General features: G+C 45.4%; 1 protein-coding gene across 2 annotated transcripts in view; it reads left to right on the forward strand.

The window, feature by feature from the left end:
- Positions 1-11561, forward strand: part of LOC106570633 (F-box/LRR-repeat protein 2) — a 44271-nt gene extending 32710 nt beyond the window's left edge. The window contains exons 4-14 of one of the 2 annotated variants that reach the window (XM_045694963.2): positions 2288-2362; positions 2540-2634; positions 5932-6096; positions 7444-7570; positions 7720-7794; positions 7983-8110; positions 8657-8717; positions 8845-8889; positions 9517-9573; positions 9649-9861; positions 10138-11561. In XM_045694963.2, the coding sequence (XP_045550919.1) occupies positions 2288-2362; positions 2540-2634; positions 5932-6096; positions 7444-7570; positions 7720-7794; positions 7983-8110; positions 8657-8717; positions 8845-8889; positions 9517-9573; positions 9649-9861; positions 10138-10245 (1149 nt within the window). In that variant the 3' untranslated portion in view covers positions 10246-11561. Of the gene's footprint in view, positions 1-2287; positions 2363-2539; positions 2635-5931; positions 6097-7443; positions 7571-7719; positions 7795-7979; positions 8111-8656; positions 8718-8844; positions 8890-9516; positions 9574-9648; positions 9862-10137 lie in introns of both variants that reach the window. The other variant, XM_045694962.2, reaches the window with a different exon arrangement.
- The last annotated feature ends 5737 nt before the right edge of the window (positions 11562-17298 follow it).

Genomic DNA, 17298 nt, shown 5'->3' on the forward strand with positions numbered 1-17298 from the left:
GATAGATAATAGACAGTAACAGCAGTATACTGTAGGTAGGGGTAAAGGATAGATAATAGACAGTAACAGCAGTATACTGTAGGTAGGGGTAAAGGATAGATGATAGACAGTAACAGCAGTATACTGTAGGTAGGGGTAAAGTGACTAGATAATAGACAGTAACAGCAGTATACTGTAGGTAGGGGTAAAGTGACTAGATAATAGACAGTAACAGCAGTATACTGTAGGTAGGGGTAAAGTGACTAGATAATAGACAGTAACAGCAGTATACTGTAGGTAGGGGTAAAGGATAGATAATAGACAGTAACAGCAGTATACTGTAGGTAGGGGTAAAGGATAGATAATAGACAGTAACAGCAGTATACTGTAGGTAGGGGTAAAGGATAGATAATAGACAGTAGCAGCAGTATATGTGATGAGTCAAAATAGTTCAATACATATAGTACATATAGCTATTTGGTGAACTAGTTAGTAATATTATGGCTTGAGGGTGAACTAGTTAGTAATATTATGGCTTGGGGGTGAACTAATTAGTAATATTATGGCTTGGGGGTGAACTAGTTAGTAATATTATGGCTTGAGGGTGAACTAGTTAGTAATATTATGGCTTGGGGGTGAACTAGTTAGTAATATTATGGCTTGGGGGTGAACTAGTTAGTAATATTATGGCTTGGGGGTGAACTAGTTAGTAATATTATGGCTTGGGGGTGAACTAGTTAGTAATATTATGGCTTGGGGGTGAACTAGTTAGTAATATTATGGCTTGGGGGTGAACTAGTTAGTAATATTATGGCTTGGGGGTGAACTAGTTAGTAATATTATGGCTTGGGGGTGAACTAGTTAGTAATATTATAGCTTGGGGGTGAACTAGTTAGTAATATTATGGCTTGGGGGTGAACTAGTTAGTAATATTATGGCTTGGGGGTGAACTAGTTAGTAATATTATAGCTTGGGGGTGAACTAGTTAGTAATATTATGGCTTGGGGGTGAACTAGTTAGTAATATTATGGCTTGGGGGTGAACTAGTTAGTAATATTATGGCTTGGGGGTGAACTAGTTAGTAATATTATGGCTTGGGGGTGAACTAGTTAGTAATATTATGGCTTGGGGGTGAACTAGTTAGTAATATTATGGCTTGAGGGTGAACTAGTTAGTAATATTATGGCTTGGGGGTGAACTAGTTAGTAATATTATGGCTTGGGGGTGAACTAGTTAGTAATATTATGGCTTGGGGGTGAACTAGTTAGTAATATTATGGCTTGGGGGTGAACTAGTTAGTAATATTATGGCTTGGGGGTGAACTAGTTAGTAATATTATGGCTTGGGGGTGAACTAGTTAGTAATATTATGGCTTGGGGGTGAACTAGTTAGTAATATTATGGCTTGGGGGTGAACTAGTTAGTAATATTATGGCTTGAGGGTGAACTAGTTAGTAATATTATGGCTTGGGGGTGAACTAGTTAGTAATATTATGGCTTGGGGGTGAACTAGTTAGTAATATTATGGCTTGGGGGTGAACTAGTTAGTAATATTATGGCTTGGGGGTGAACTAGTTAGTAGTCTTATGGCTTGGGGGTGAACTAGTTAGTAATATTATAGCTTGGGGGTGAACTAGTTAGTAATATTATGGCTTGGGGGTGAACTAGTTAGTAATATTATGGCTTGGGGGTGAACTAGTTAGTAATATTATGGCTTGGGGGTGAACTAGTTAGTAATATTATGGCTTGGGGGTGAACTAGTTAGTAATATTATAGCTTGGGGGTGAACTAGTTAGTAATATTATGGCTTGGGGGTGAACTAGTTAGTAATATTATAGCTTGGGGGTGAACTAGTTAGTAATATTATGGCTTGGGGGTAGAAGCTGTTCAGGGTCCTGTTGGTTCCACACTTGGTGCATTGGTACCGCTTGCTGTGCAGTAGCAGATAGAACAGTCTGTAACTTGGGTGGCTGGAGTCTTTGACTATTTTTAAGGCCTTCCTCTGACACCGTCTGGTATAGAGGTCCTGGATGGCAGGGAGCTCGGCTCCAGTAATGTACTGGGCCATCCGCACCATCCTCTGTAGCGCCTTGCGGTCGGATGCCAAGCAGTTGCCATACCAAGTGGTGATGCAGCCAGTCAAGATGCTCTCAATGGTGCAGCTGTAGAACTTTTTGAGGATCTGAGGGTCCATGCCAAATCTTTTCAGCCTCCTAAACAGGTGTATGACTGACCACACCCATCACTCTCTCTTCCTCTCCCTCTTTCCATCACTCTCTCTCTCTCTGTCTTTCTTTCTCTCTTCTCAGGCGTGGAATGTCCTGGCCTTGGATGGTAGTAACTGGCAGAAGATTGATCTGTTCAACTTCCAGACAGACATAGAGGTGAGAGGTCAGGGTGAGGGGAGTTGATCCTACATATATACACATTCGTAGGTCACACCAGGCTCGCTCTAGCACACTCTCTCTCTGTTTTTCTCTTGATCTCTCTTGTCATGTTTTTTGTAAGTTGAATTGTACCATTAAAGACTGGTTAAAAATGATCTCTCTCTCTCTGTCCAGGGTAGAGTAGTGGAGAACATCTCTAAGCGATGTGGAGGCTTCCTGAGGCAGCTGAGTTTGAGGGGATGTCTCAGTGTGGGAGATGCATCCATGAAGTGAGTCCTTCTCCATAGGGCCTCTTTCACTCTTAGTATAACCGATTCACTGTGATTTCATAGGGATGAAATGATTCACCGATGGGCTCATAGGGATGAAATGATTCACCGATGGGCTCATAGGGATGAAATGATTCACCGATGGGCTCATAGGGATGAAATGATTCACCGATGGGCTCATAGGGATGTAATGATTCACCGATGGGCTCATAGGGATGTAATGATTCACCGATGGGCTCATAGGGATGTAATGATTCACCGATGGGCTCATAGGGATGAAATGATTCACCGATGGGCTCATAGGGATGAAATGATTCACCGATGGGCTCATAGGGATGAAATGATTCACCGATGGGCTCATAGGGATGTAATGATTCACCGATGGGCTCATAGGGATGTAATGATTCACCGATGGGCTCATAGGGATGTAATGATTCACCGATGGGCTCATAGGGATGTAATGATTCACCGATGGGCTCATAGGGATGTAATGATTCACCGATGGGCTCATAGGGATGTAATGATTCACTGATGGGCAGCGGTCCCCGATTTCAAATGTTTAAATGAATTATAAGTGAAATATTCTGTCTGTAAACAATTGTTGGAAAAATTACTTGTGTCATGTACAAAGTAGATGTCCTAACAGACTTGCCAAAACTATAGTTTGTTAATTGCGGAGTGGTTGAAAAACGAGTTTTAATGACTCCAACCTAAGTGTATGTAAACTTCTGACTTCAACTGTACATACATACACACACACATACATACATACATACATACACACACACATATACATACATACATACATACATCCACACACACACATCATACATACATCACATACACATACATACATACATACATACATACATACATACATACATACATACATACATACATACATACATACATACATACATACACCATAGACACACAGTACCTTCAGAAAGTATTCAGACCCCTTGACTTATTCCACATGTTGTTGTGTTACAGCCTGACAAAAAAAATCACCCTTCTACACATGATGACAAAATTAAGACATTTTTTGCAAATTTATTGAAAATTAAATATAAAAATATCTAATTTACATAAGTATTCACACACCTGAGTCAATACATGTTAGAATCACCTTTGGCAGCGATCACAGCTGTGAGTCTTTCTGGGTAAATCTCTAAGAGCTTTGCACACCTGGATTATACAATATTTGGACATTCTTTTTAAAATTCTTCAAGCTCGGTCAAGTTGGTTGTTGATCATTGCTAGACAGCCATTTAAGTCTTGCCATAGATTTAAGTCAAAACTCTAACTAGGCCACTCAGGAACATTCAATGTCATCTTGGTAAGCAACTCCAGTGTATATTTGGCCTTGTGTTTTAGGTTCAGGTGAATTTGTCTCCCAGTGTCTGTTGGAAAGCAGACTGAACCAGGTTTTCCTGTGCTTAACTCTATTCCGTTTATTTTTATCCTAAAAAAACTCCCTAGTGGTTGCTGATGACAAGCATACCCATAACATGATGCAGCCACCACCATGCTTGAAAATATGAAGAGTGGTACTCTGTGATGTGTCGTGTTTGATTTGCCCCAAACATAACATTTTGTGTTCAGGACATAGTTCATTTCTTTGTCACATTTAACACAGAATAAAACAATGAATAAAAGTCCAATGATGGTAGTATGTATTTTCAGATGCCTCGCGAAGCAACAGCTAGCTGCTCTCTATATCACCTCAGAAAGAGAAACACAGAACGGACAAGTAGATGCGCAATGGATTATGGTCATTGTAGTTAATTACCAAGTTTTATGCGCTAAACTATGTATAATATTGGCCTGTTGAAAACTACAACTCCCTACTACATCTCACAGTTCAGGCTGGATCTGATTTTACCTCTAGAGAAACTGTGCATTGAGCTCACAGGAAAAAAACGGAACAAAATGGAATTCTAATTTATTGAACCGACATTGGTTAATCGGTTAGCACTATTTTTGACTCAAGACATTTCAGCTTTTAATTTGTTTTATTAATTTGGGGGGTATTGTGTGTAGACCAGTGACACAAAATCTCTATTTTAATCTATTTTAAATTCAGTCTGTAACACAACAACGCATAATAAGTCAAGGGGTGTGAATACTTTCTGAAAGCACTGTACATCATTTACACACACACACACACACACACACACGTCAGCTCAGACAGACCCAGTTCAGACAGGTCCAGCTCAGACAGGTCCAGCTCAGACAGGCCCAGCTCAGACAGATCCAGTTCAGGAGGCCCAGTTCAGACAGGTCCAGCTCAGACAGGTCCAGCTCAGACAGGTCCAGCTCAGACAGGTCCAGCTCAGACAGGTCCAGTTCAGACAGGCCCAGCTCAGACAGGCCCAGCTCAGACAGGTCCAGCTCAGACAGGTCCAGCTCAGACAGGTCCAGCTCAGACAGATCCAGTTCAGGAGGCCCAGCTCAGACAGGCCCAGCTCAGACAGGCCCAGCTCAGACAGGCCCAGCTCAGACAGGCCCAGCTCAGACAGGCCCAGCTCAGGAGGCCCAGTTTAGACAGATCCAGCTCAGACAGGTCCAGTTCAGACAGGCCCAGCTCAGACAGGCCCAGCTCAGACAGGCCCAGCTCAGACAGGCCCAGCTCAGACAGGCCCAGCTCAGACAGGTCCAGCTCAGACAGATCCAGTTCAGGAGGCCCAGTTCAGACAGATCCAGCTCAGACAGATCCAGCTCAGACAGGCCCAGCTCAGACAGATCCAGTTCAGGAGGCCCAGTTCAGACAGATCCAGCTCAGACAGGTCCAGCTCAGACAGGCCCAGCTCAGACAGATCCAGTTCAGGAGGCCCAGTTCATGAGCTCCATCAGCAGCAGGTTTGAATTTAGAATAGATAATGTATGTTTATGCAAAAGAAATGTTAGTATATAGTATAGCATCGATTCGTTCCCCCATTCAAACCGAATCGCACTGAATTGTTTCAAACAAAAACGAATCGATTCGTTCCCCCATTCAAACCGAATCGCACTGAATTGTTTCAAACAAAAACGAATCGATTCGTTCCCCCATTCAAACCGAATCGCACTGAATTGTTTCAAACAAAAACGAATCGATTCGTTCCCCCATTCAAACCGAATCGCACTGAATTGCTTCAAACTAAAACGTATGGTTCCTGTATCATATCGGACTCCATGTATCTAGATATGTATCCAATCCTCTTGAAAGCGAAAGATGCACATCCCTCGTGATTCAGTTACTTCTCCATGACTTTGGTATTTGTATACCTAATGATGACTCTTGTCACCTGTCAGGACATTTTCCCAGAACTGCCGAAACATTGAGGTGTTGAACCTGAACGGCTGCACTAAGATCACAGACAGCACCTGTCTCAGCCTCTCCAAGTTCTGCTGCAAACTCAAACAGCTGGACCTCACCTCCTGCGTGTCTGTTACCAACCACTCCCTCAAAGCTCTCAGGTGAGTGTGCCAAACAGTACTCTATTCCCTATGTAGTGCACTTACTTCTGGCCAAGGCTCAAGGGTTGCAGTTTTATTTTACGGTCCAGAAATTACAAGGTATTTGCTAGAAGGGTAGAATGGTAGTTACATATGTCATTTATTACTGTTTGTTTCTTTAGGATTCATTACAACAAACACAATTTATTACCCCTGTGCTTACCGTATCATTACCGGGTACAACAGATCCCCTGGTTACCGTATCATTACCGGGTACAGCAGATCCCCCTGGTTACCGTATCATTACCGGGTACAACAGATCCCCTGGTTACCGTATCATTACCGGGTACAACAGATCCCCCTGGTTACCGTATCATTACCGGGTACAACAGATCCCCCTGGTTACCGTATCATTACCGGGTACAACAGATCTCCGTGGTTACCGTATCATTACCGGGTACAGCAGATCCCCCTGGTTACCGTATCATTACCGGGTACAACAGATCTCCGTGGTTACCGTATCATTACCGGGTACAACAGATCCCCTGGTTACCGTATCATTACCGGGTACAACAGATCACCCTGGTTACCGTATCATTACCGGGTACAACAGATCCCCTGGTTACCGTATCATTACCGGGTACAACAGATCACCCTGGTTACCGTATCATTACCGGGTACAACAGATCCCCTGGTTACCGTATCATTACCGGGTACAACAGATCACCCTGGTTACCGTATCATTACCGGGTACAACAGATCACCCTGGTTACCGTATCATTACCGGGTACAACAGATCCCCTGGTTACCGTATCATTACCGGGTACAACAGATCCCCTGGTTACCGTATCATTACCGTATCATTACCGGGTACAACAGATCACCCTGGTTACCGTATCATTACCGGGTACAACAGATCCCCTGGTTACCGTATCATTACCGGGTACAACAGATCCCCTGGTTACCGTATCATTACCGGGTACAACAGATCACCCTGGTTACCGTATCATTACCGGGTACAACAGATCCCCTGGTTACCGTATCATTACCGGGTACAACAGATCCCCCTGGTTACCGTATCATTACCGGGTACAACAGATCCCCCTGGTAACCGTATCATTACCATATCATTACCGGGTGCAACAGATCCCCCTGGTTACCGTATCATTACCGGGTACAACAGATCACCCTGGTTACCGTATCATTACCGTATCATTACCGGGTACAACAGATCTCCGTGGTTACCGTACCATTACCAGGTACAACAGATCCCCGTGGTTACTGTACCATTACCGGGGTACATTCCAATGGAAACAGTAATGTAACATACAGTGTAATACTTAGTAAGAAACATGTGTGTCTGCTTAGTGACGGCTGTAGTATGTTGGAGATGTTGAACCTGTCGTGGTGTGACCAAATCACCAGAGATGGCATCGAGGCTCTGACCAGGGGCTGTAACAACCTACAAGCCCTGTTCCTACGTGGCTGCACACAGGTACACACACACACACACACACACACACACACACACACACACACACACACACACACACACACACACACACACACACACACACACACAGAAATAAACATGATTGTATTGATTGTCGGTGGTGATTGGTTTCTCTGTGTTGTTCTCTACAGTTGGAGGATGGAGCACTGAAACCCCTCCAGAAACACTGTCCTGAACTAACCACTATCAACATGCAGACCTGCTCAGTAAGACTGTGTGTGTGTGTGTGTGTGTGTGTGGTGTGTGTGTGTGTGTGTGTGTGTGTGTGTGTGTGTGTGTGTGTGTGTGTGTGTGTGTGTGTGTGTGTGTGTAGGAGTAGGGATTGAAAGACAGAAAGTGTGTGTAATGTGTGTTATTTATAAGCCGGTGACGTGTGTGTGTGTGTTTACAGCAGATAACTGATGATGGCTTGGTCAGTCTGTGTCGGGGGTGCCACAAGCTGCAGGTCCTGTGTATCTCTGGCTGCAGTAACATTACAGACGCCTCTCTCACCGCTCTGGGGCTCAGCTGCCCCCGACTCAAGTAAGAAATGTCCCCCTTTCTTATTAACACGATGAGGCCCCACTGCTACCACACGATGAGGCCCCACTGATACCACACGATGAGGCCCCACTGATACCACACGATGAGGCCCCACTGCTACCACACGATGAGGCCCCACTGATACCACACGATGAGGCCCCACTGATACCACACGATGAGGCCCCACTGCTACCACACGATGAGGCCCCACTGATACCACACGATGAGGCCCCACTGATACCACACGATGAGGCCCCACTGATACCACACGATGAGGCCCCACTGATACCACACGATGAGTCCCCACTGATACCACACGATGAGGCCCCACTGATACCACACGATGAGGCCCCACTGATACCACACGATGAGGCCCCACTGATACCACACGATGAGGCCCCACTGATACCACACGATGAGGCCCCACTGATACCACACGATGAGGCCCCACTGATACCACACGATGAGGCCCCACTGATACCACACGATGAGGCCCCACTGATACCACACGCCATACCGTCCACATAACCAATGTGTTTGTATCAGGATCTTGGAAGCAGCACGATGTTCCCATGTTACAGACGCTGGGTTTACTGTACTGGCCAGGGTAAGTGCTTCTTTACTTGCTTCAGCGCTCTGTCTTCACTTGTGTTTCTTTTTGTCTTCAAATCTTTTCACATTTAAAGTCACTAATCAAAACCTAATGTTGAACTGATGTGATTTTGTTTCAACAGCATTGTCATGAGATGGAAAAAATGGATTTAGAAGAATGTGTTTTGGTAAGATTTCATGGGGTTCTTGTTTAATGCAGCTGTAGATTGAGGCCATCAGCATTTGATTGAGTCTGTCTGATTCTATGTACTGTATCTGGGTTTGATTGAGCCTGTCTGAATCTATGTACCCTATCTGGGTTTGATTGAGCCTGTCTAATTCTATGTACTGTATCTGGGTTTGATTGAGCCTGTCTGATTCTATGTACCCTATCTGTGTTTGATTGAGTCTGTCTGATACTATGTACCCTATCTGGGTTTGATTGAGCCTGTCTGATTCTATGTACCCTATCTGGGTTTGATTGAGCCTGTCTGATTCTATGTACCCTATCTGGGTTTAATTGAGCCTGTCTGATTCTATGTACTGTATCTGGGTTTGATTGAGCCTGTCTGATTCTATGTACTGTATCTGGGTTTGATTGAGCCTGTCTGATTCTATGTACCCTATCTGGGTTTGATTGAGCCTGTCTGATTCTATGTACCCTATCTGGGTTTGATTGAGCCTGTCTGATTCTATGTACCCTATCTGGGTTTGATTGAGCCTGTCTGATTCTATGTACTGTATCTGGGTTTGATTGAGCCTGTCTGATTCTATGTACTGTATCTGGGTTTGATTGAGTCTGTCTCCTCTCACAGGTGACTGACAACACTCTAGTCCAGCTCGCTATTCACTGCCCTCGCCTGCAAGCACTGGTACGTATTGGTGTGGGTGTGGGTGTACATTACAGTGTGTAATATAGTGTCTACCATCTATCCTCTCTCCACCAGTCTCTCTCCCACTGTGAGCTGATAACTGACGACGGTATCAGGGCGCTGAGCAGCAGTGTGTGTGGACAGGAGCGCCTCACGGTGGTGGAGTTGGATAACTGCCCTCTGATCACAGACGGGACTCTGGAGCACCTGAAGAACTGCCACCGTCTGGAGAGGATAGAACTCTACGACTGCCAGCAGGTCACCAGGGCCGGCATCAAACGCATACGGGTCAGTCATCACCATCACTACATCTCCCAAGCTGCATCACTATAGCTGTAATGTCAAAATGTCCTGCATGGCCTGGTGGGAATTGTAGTTTCCTGAAGCTGGATGTTGCTCCTATGGAAAGAATAGAATGACCCCCACACTGTTGTATTATACTCCTATAGAGTTTATTGCAGCGTTGCCGGTTGTCATATGAAATACATGGGATAAAATACAACAGTGGGAAATATCGTTGGGTGTGCATGCTACATTTGAAATGACTCCTACCTCTCCCTATAGGCCCATCTCCCAGAGATAAAGGTCCACGCCTACTTTGCCCCGGTGACGCCCCCTCCCTCGGTGCACGGCGGGGGCCATAGGCTGTGTCGCTGCTGCGTCATCCTCTGACAGTGGAGGGCCCGGGGGGGGCAGCTCTGTCTACAGGGCCTAATGCTGTGACCCCCCCCACCCAACAACAATAACTCACCGCCACGTGATGAGACTGACCCTGAACCCCACCACGACTACACCGCACCCTGAACCCCACCGCGACTACACCGCACCCTGAACCCCACCACGACTACACCGCACCCTGAACCCCACCACGACTACACAGCACCCTGAACCCCACCACGACTACACCACACCCTGAACCCCACCACGACTACACCGCACCCTGAACCCCACCACGACTACACCGCACCCTGAACCCCACCACGACTACACAGCACCCTGAACCCCACCACGACTACACCACACCCTGAACCCCACCGCGACTACACCACACCCTGAACCCCACCGCGACTACACCACACCCTGAACCCCACCACGACTACACCACACCCTGAACCCCACCACGACTACACCGCACCCTGAACCCCACCACGACTACACCACACCCTGAACCCCACCACCACTACACCGCACCCTGAACCCCACCACGACTACACCACACCCTGAACCCCACCACGACTACACCGCACCCTGAACCCCACCACGACTACACCGCACCCTGAACCCCACCACGACTACACCACACCCTGAACCCCACCACGACTACACCGCACCCTGAACCCCACCACGACTACACCGCACCCTGAACCCCACCACGACTACACCACACCCTGAACCCCACCACGACTACACCACACCCTGAACCAATAACCGCAAGGTCGTGTTCACTAGGCACTAAACGGGAGATTTTTGAAAATGGTTCTTCCCAAACTTTTTCCAATGATTAAACAAAATTGTTACATTTTATGTTTAAATGTTTTTCTACGGTCTGACACCCCCCCCCCCCCCCATCACTACTGATCTCTGATCAATACCCTGGACATGGACCCCCCCATCACTACTGATCTCTGATCAATACCCTGGACATGGACCCCCCCCCATCACTACTGATCTCTGATCAATACCCTGGACATGGACCCCCCCCATCACTACTGATCTCTGATCAATACCCTGGACATGGACCCCCCCATGACTACTGATCTCTGATCAATACCCTGGACATGGACCCCCCCATCACTACTGATCTCTGATCAATACCCTGGACATGGACCCCCCATCACTACTGGTCTCTGATCAATACCCTGGACATGGACCCCCATCACTACTGATCTCTGATCAATACAGACTGATTGATCACTACTGATAAATGATCAATTGGACTCTGAGGTTCCTACTCAGGGGAGGAGGGGTGGGGTCTTCTCTCTCTGACAGAACTCTGAGTCGGCCATCACTCACCTCCCAGACCCCTCCTCTCAAACTACCTTCACCTTCCAGACCCCTCCTCTCAAACTACCTTCACCTTCCAGACCCCTCCTCTCAAACTACCTTCACCTTCCAGACCCCTCCTCTCAAACTACCTTCACCTTCCAGACCCCTCCTCTCAAACTACCTTCACCTTCCAGACCCCTCCTCTCAAACTACCTTCACCTTCCAGACCCCTCCTCTCAAACTACCTTCACCTTCCAGACCCCTCCTCTCAAACTACCTTCACCTTCCAGACCCCTCCTCTCAAACTACCTTCACCTCCCAGACCCCTCCTCTCAAACTACCTTCACCTTCCAGACCCCTCCTCTCAAACTACCTTCACCTTCCAGACCCCTCCTCTCAAACTACCTTCACCTTCCAGACCCCTCCTCTCAAACTACCTTCACCTTCCAGACCCCTCCTCTCAAACTACCTTCACCTTCCAGACCCCTCCTCTCAAACTACCTTCACCTTCCAGACCCCTCCTCTCAAACTACCTTCACCTTCCAGACCCCTCCTCTCAAACTACCTTCACCTTCCAGACCCCTCCTCTCAAACTACCTTCACCTCCCAGACCCCTCCTCTCAAACTACCTTCACCTTCCAGACCCCTCCTCTCAAACTACCTTCACCTTCCAGACCCCTCCTCTCAAACTACCTTCACCTTCCAGACCCCTCCTCTCAAACTACCTTCACCTTCCAGACCCCTCCTCTCAAACTACCTTCACCTTCCAGACCCCTCCTCTCAAACTACCTTCACCTTCCAGACCCCTCCTCTCAAACTACCTTCACCTTCCAGACCCCTCCTCTCAAACTACCTTCACCTTCCAGACCCCTCCTCTCAAACTACCTTCACCTTCCAGACCCCTCCTCTCAAACTACCTTCACCTTCCAGACCCCTCCTCTCAAACTACCTTCACCTCTCCAGACCCCTCCTCTCAAACTACCTTCACCTCTCCAGACCCCTCCTCTCAAACTACCTTCACCTCTCCAGACCCCTCCTCTCAAACTACCTTCACCTTCCAGACCCCTCCTCTCAAACTACCTTCACCTTCCAGACCCCTCCTCTCAAACTACCTTCACCTTCCAGACCCCTCCTCTCAAACACCTTCACCTCCAGACCCCTCCTCTCAAACTACCTTCACCTTCCAGACCCCTCCTCTCAAACTACCTTCACCTCCCAGACCCCTCCTCTCTAATACTTGGACTAGTGGATGAGGGGGGATGATCCTAAAGAGGCAGAGGACTAAAACCCACAAAATGTTGGACAGTGTTATTCAGGATGGTGGAATGGTACAGAACGTGCACATAGAAGTATGTTGTGTAGAAGAGACGTGATGAGGAGCGTTGGTAATCGTGTCAGCTCCATATGCTACGTTTCTATCTGCAAGGTTTCCAGTCTTGCCCTTCTAACCACACCCCCTGGACAACGCATCACTCTGGGTGGAACTTCATCTTAACCAATCACATGCCACCTCTGTGTCACCATGCTGCGAGTCAACCTGCTGCAACCAATCGACACGCACAGCTCTGTGGATCTGAAAAGGGGATTCTGGGAAGTGTAGTGATTCTGGGTGCGAGCAGAGAGGATGCTGGGATAGCCCTGACTCACGGCGATGTAGGGGACACCACTAAACCCCGCCCATCCAGAGGCAAACAGAAAACCAGAACAAAGTACAAAGCTGAACATTTTGACGTTTTTGTTGTGCACCTGAGAACCTGCCTGTTTGAGACTGTGTTTTTGTTTGTAAGAGAGTTTACAATGAGGCAACTCGCCCTCGGATTGGAGTTGACCAGTAACAAATGATTATTTTCCCTCTTTTTCAGTGCTTATTGTTATTGTCCATGCTTATCTATCCAGAGGGAGAGCAGATCTGTGTGCATCTCTCCTTTTGAAAATAATGAAAACAAACTGTTACTGTTGGACAGAAATGGACCGTCTCTGTCAGAAAATAGCATCCAATGACATCACTGGAACGTGTACTCTGGGCCTTCTGTGTGGCTGTGGAACACACAGGCCTGGTTCCAAACTGACCACTAGCCCCTTGACCACTAAGCATCTCCTGACTCACCCTCAATCAAATGAAACGGAGAGGTTTGAGCCTAAGCGATGATCATGTGTCTTTAGATTTTAAAAAATAAAATAAAATCTGGAGCAGTGGATTCAAGCAACATGGCAGATACTTCACACAGTCTACCAGATAACTTCACACAGTCTACCAGATAACTTCACACAGTCTACCAGATAACTTCACACAGTCTGGCAGATAACTTCACACAGTCTACCAGATAACTTCACACAGTCTACCAGATAACTTCACACAGTCTACCAGATGGAGATTGAGGTCAAGCTATAGACCCCTATGTTACTGTTACCTACCATGTAATCTCTTGTGGACAGATGTGCATAACAGAACTGGTATTGTAGCATCTGTCAGCAGACTGTGGGTTGCGCCGACTAGCGATGAAATTTGTTCTGGTGCGCAGATCTTTCATCACTGGTAATTTGGACAAATCACGATTTCGCAGGCGTCTTTTCGAATTTCGGAAGAGTAAGGGGACATTTGGCCCATACACCTCTCCTGTAACCTGGATCTCCTAGTTCTAGTATATTCTCTAACACGTCTGCCCCCAGAACTTAATTAAGCATCTAACGCAATTGCACAGGATTTTTCACTCTGGGTGTCCGAGATTACCTACCATGTGTTTTCAGATGTTCCGGGGCTAAGGGAAGGGGGTCAGGGCTAGGGGCCAGTCCAGGGTTTGGGACAAGGCCTGTCCGTGTTTAGTCTCAGACAGACAGAAGCGTGTAGTATATAATATGGGTGTTTGACTCGGATGCGTCTGGTTCCAGGTCAATAAGCTGACTGACCTCTAGGGTTGGGGGGGTCAGTTCTTTATTAATTCAGTCTTTGAAATGGAATTGATCCCAACCCTGCTGACCTCACTGTGTGGCAGTGATACTAACGCCTCTCTTTCACAGCTGATCTAACAGGAGCTTTATGTTGAAAATGAATAAATATAACATAAATAAATCAAAGTAACTGATTAGTAAACGTGCTCTGACTGGCTCTACAGTGGAATTTGTTCAAATAAATGTTCTGAGTAGCGCTTACTCTGATTCTCACTGTCTGTGTGGTGTGTGTGTGTGTGTGTGATAGCAATGTAATCTTCATCCTGACCAGCAGATGTCGCTGAAGTGCCATATAAAATCTGAGAGGCACACCCAAATCTGGATCCGTCATCAATATTTTATATCTTCATGTTCAGGTCCTTTTACATTCAGAAAATATAGTGAAATACAACTATTATGATTATCCTCATCCAGGCTGCAGTAAGATTTCCAACTTCAATAGATTCCTTTTTAAAAGAGGGTATGGTTTAATATCCTTTACCAACAAGCGGCAAAATGATCAACTGCATAATTATTACTTTAGGGGTAGACCTACCACAATCTGATCAGTTCTAGGTAATAGCCCTTAGCAGCAGTGATATTACTGCAGTTTCCATATTCATGTATAAAGCATGGATGGATGGGTTGTTATTTAGCTTGGCCTGGCATGGAAAATATTCTACTTTCCTTCTCAAATAAGATTAACTATTAAACTTTTATGAAGCAGGGTCTTATTTTGGGGTTCTGTCCCATTTTTTTCTGTTCATTCGTGACGTTTTCTCGTTTATGAATAAGAAACGGACTGGGGATTTTCTTTCAGGCTGTGCACAGTGCCCGGAAAAACCATGGTTGCCATGTTGGAGAAAAATACATTTTTATGGATTCGTGGGGGGGGGGTCTAGTTATCCATGTGGGTGAATTTGATGGACAGGAGATGTATTACATTTTTTTAAACCTTTATTGGTCATTGAGACCAGGGACTCTTCTACAAGGGAGCCCTGCATATTAACACACTTTACAAATCCAACATAATACAAATATACAAGATTACAAACACACTCGAGTGAAACAATCACATACCTCAGTAAAGATGGGTCCCACATTATTCATTTGAACTGCCCGCGAGGCACCAGTACATCTAGATAGAGGTAAATCTGTAGATTGATCCATACATGGGATGTAAATAAACTGCCATCTGTATGTTTTTAAGGTTGGATGTATTCAATAAAAGGTAGAAACAGAGAAGGGGCTGTAAGGGGAAAGAATGGCTTGGACGGTTTAACTTAAATGGCCTCTGGTAACAACTCAAATCTGCACGATAGTTCCAGTGGATGTACTGTGTGTATGTGCATGCATGTGTGACTTTGGGTTTGAACACGACTCAAGTCTCTTGCGCATCACAAGCCCGCTGAGCTAAAGCCTAGGGAAATAAAACCTAATGCTGATCTGATGTTCAAATGTAATTTCAATAAATGTAATATGCCTTTTTGGTCTTGGAAAAATATATTGAATAATATTTAATGAGCTTACAAGTTATCAAAAAACAATGACCTACTATTCCATTGATAGTGTTTTTGCTCTCATAGATATTAGGCTACAACAAACATTTACATTTTACTTCAGTCCTTGACCACTACACAATACTACATATGTAAGGTAGCTACTGCATTAGTCCGGGTAATGGACTAAAGGAGCCTAACGTTACTCTTTAGTCCAAGGACCTTACATGTTCTGTTTACAGGGTGAATTGGCTCTGGAAGCCAAAACAGCCAAATACTCCCATCTAAATGAGAATCGATTCTCAATTCGGGCTGGTTCTAGAAACATAAATCCCTCTACTTTCAAATCACATCAAAATAATTTCACAAATGCAAAATACATTTCAAATGGCTCATTCATCAGTCCTCTTCTCCCCTGTAACTATTCCCCAGGTAATTGATGTAAATAGAATATGTTCTCAGTGAACTTACCTGGTTAAATAAAATGAGTAAATACACACTTCCTGTACACGGTTTTAACACAGGTGGAGCCGACACTATTTTTCAGGGACAAGTTTGTGGCGTCTGTCTTCCGCTTACCCACAGGTGTTCGGCGACAGACGGCAACAGTAATTAGCACAGGTAGTCCACTCTGTCTTCTGTCTGTTGTCCGTAAACAAGTGCAGTAACATGGAAATATGGCAGTGTGGGAACCATAACCCTATAAAGGTTGTGTATCAATTTTAACCTTTTTTTTCTCCTTTTAAATGATTTCCCATTGAGATGAAAGATCAGGTCCTTTGTGCTTCTAAAACCGTACCGCAAGCGATGCGTTTTAATGTTCAGACCAAGTGTCGCTTCTCTTAACAAAACTCCCCCATACAGAAGACGCTTTCGTCCAATGACCTTTGTGTGTGTGTAATGGAACAGAGAGTCATGATCAAGGGCTAGGGGCTGCATGTGCACATTTTCCAGATTGTACCTTTTTTAAAGTATGACCTTTTAAATGTAATTTCTGGGGAACATATGTGAAAACAGCTTGAAATAGGGGCGAGGGGAGATTGAAATGTTAATCAATTTCATGCAACATTTAGAAGACACAGGAAGCTGCTGAGGGGAGGACAGCTCATAATAATGGCTGAGATGGAATGGTATAAAACACATGGAAACCATGTGTTTTGAGTTCGATATCATTCTGTTTGAGCTATTACTGTGAGCCGGTCCTCCCCAATTAAGGTGCCACCAACCTCCTGTGGTAGACAAATTAAATGCACAGTAGTTGTGGGTATTTTTTTTGGTGTGTGTCTAGAAAATAATTTAGTGTCTTTAGAAA

The sequence above is a fragment of the Salmo salar genome, chromosome 14 (assembly GCF_965601325.2).
Source record: "Salmo salar chromosome 14, fSalSal1, whole genome shotgun sequence".
Taxonomy (NCBI): Eukaryota; Metazoa; Chordata; class Actinopteri; order Salmoniformes; family Salmonidae; genus Salmo; species Salmo salar.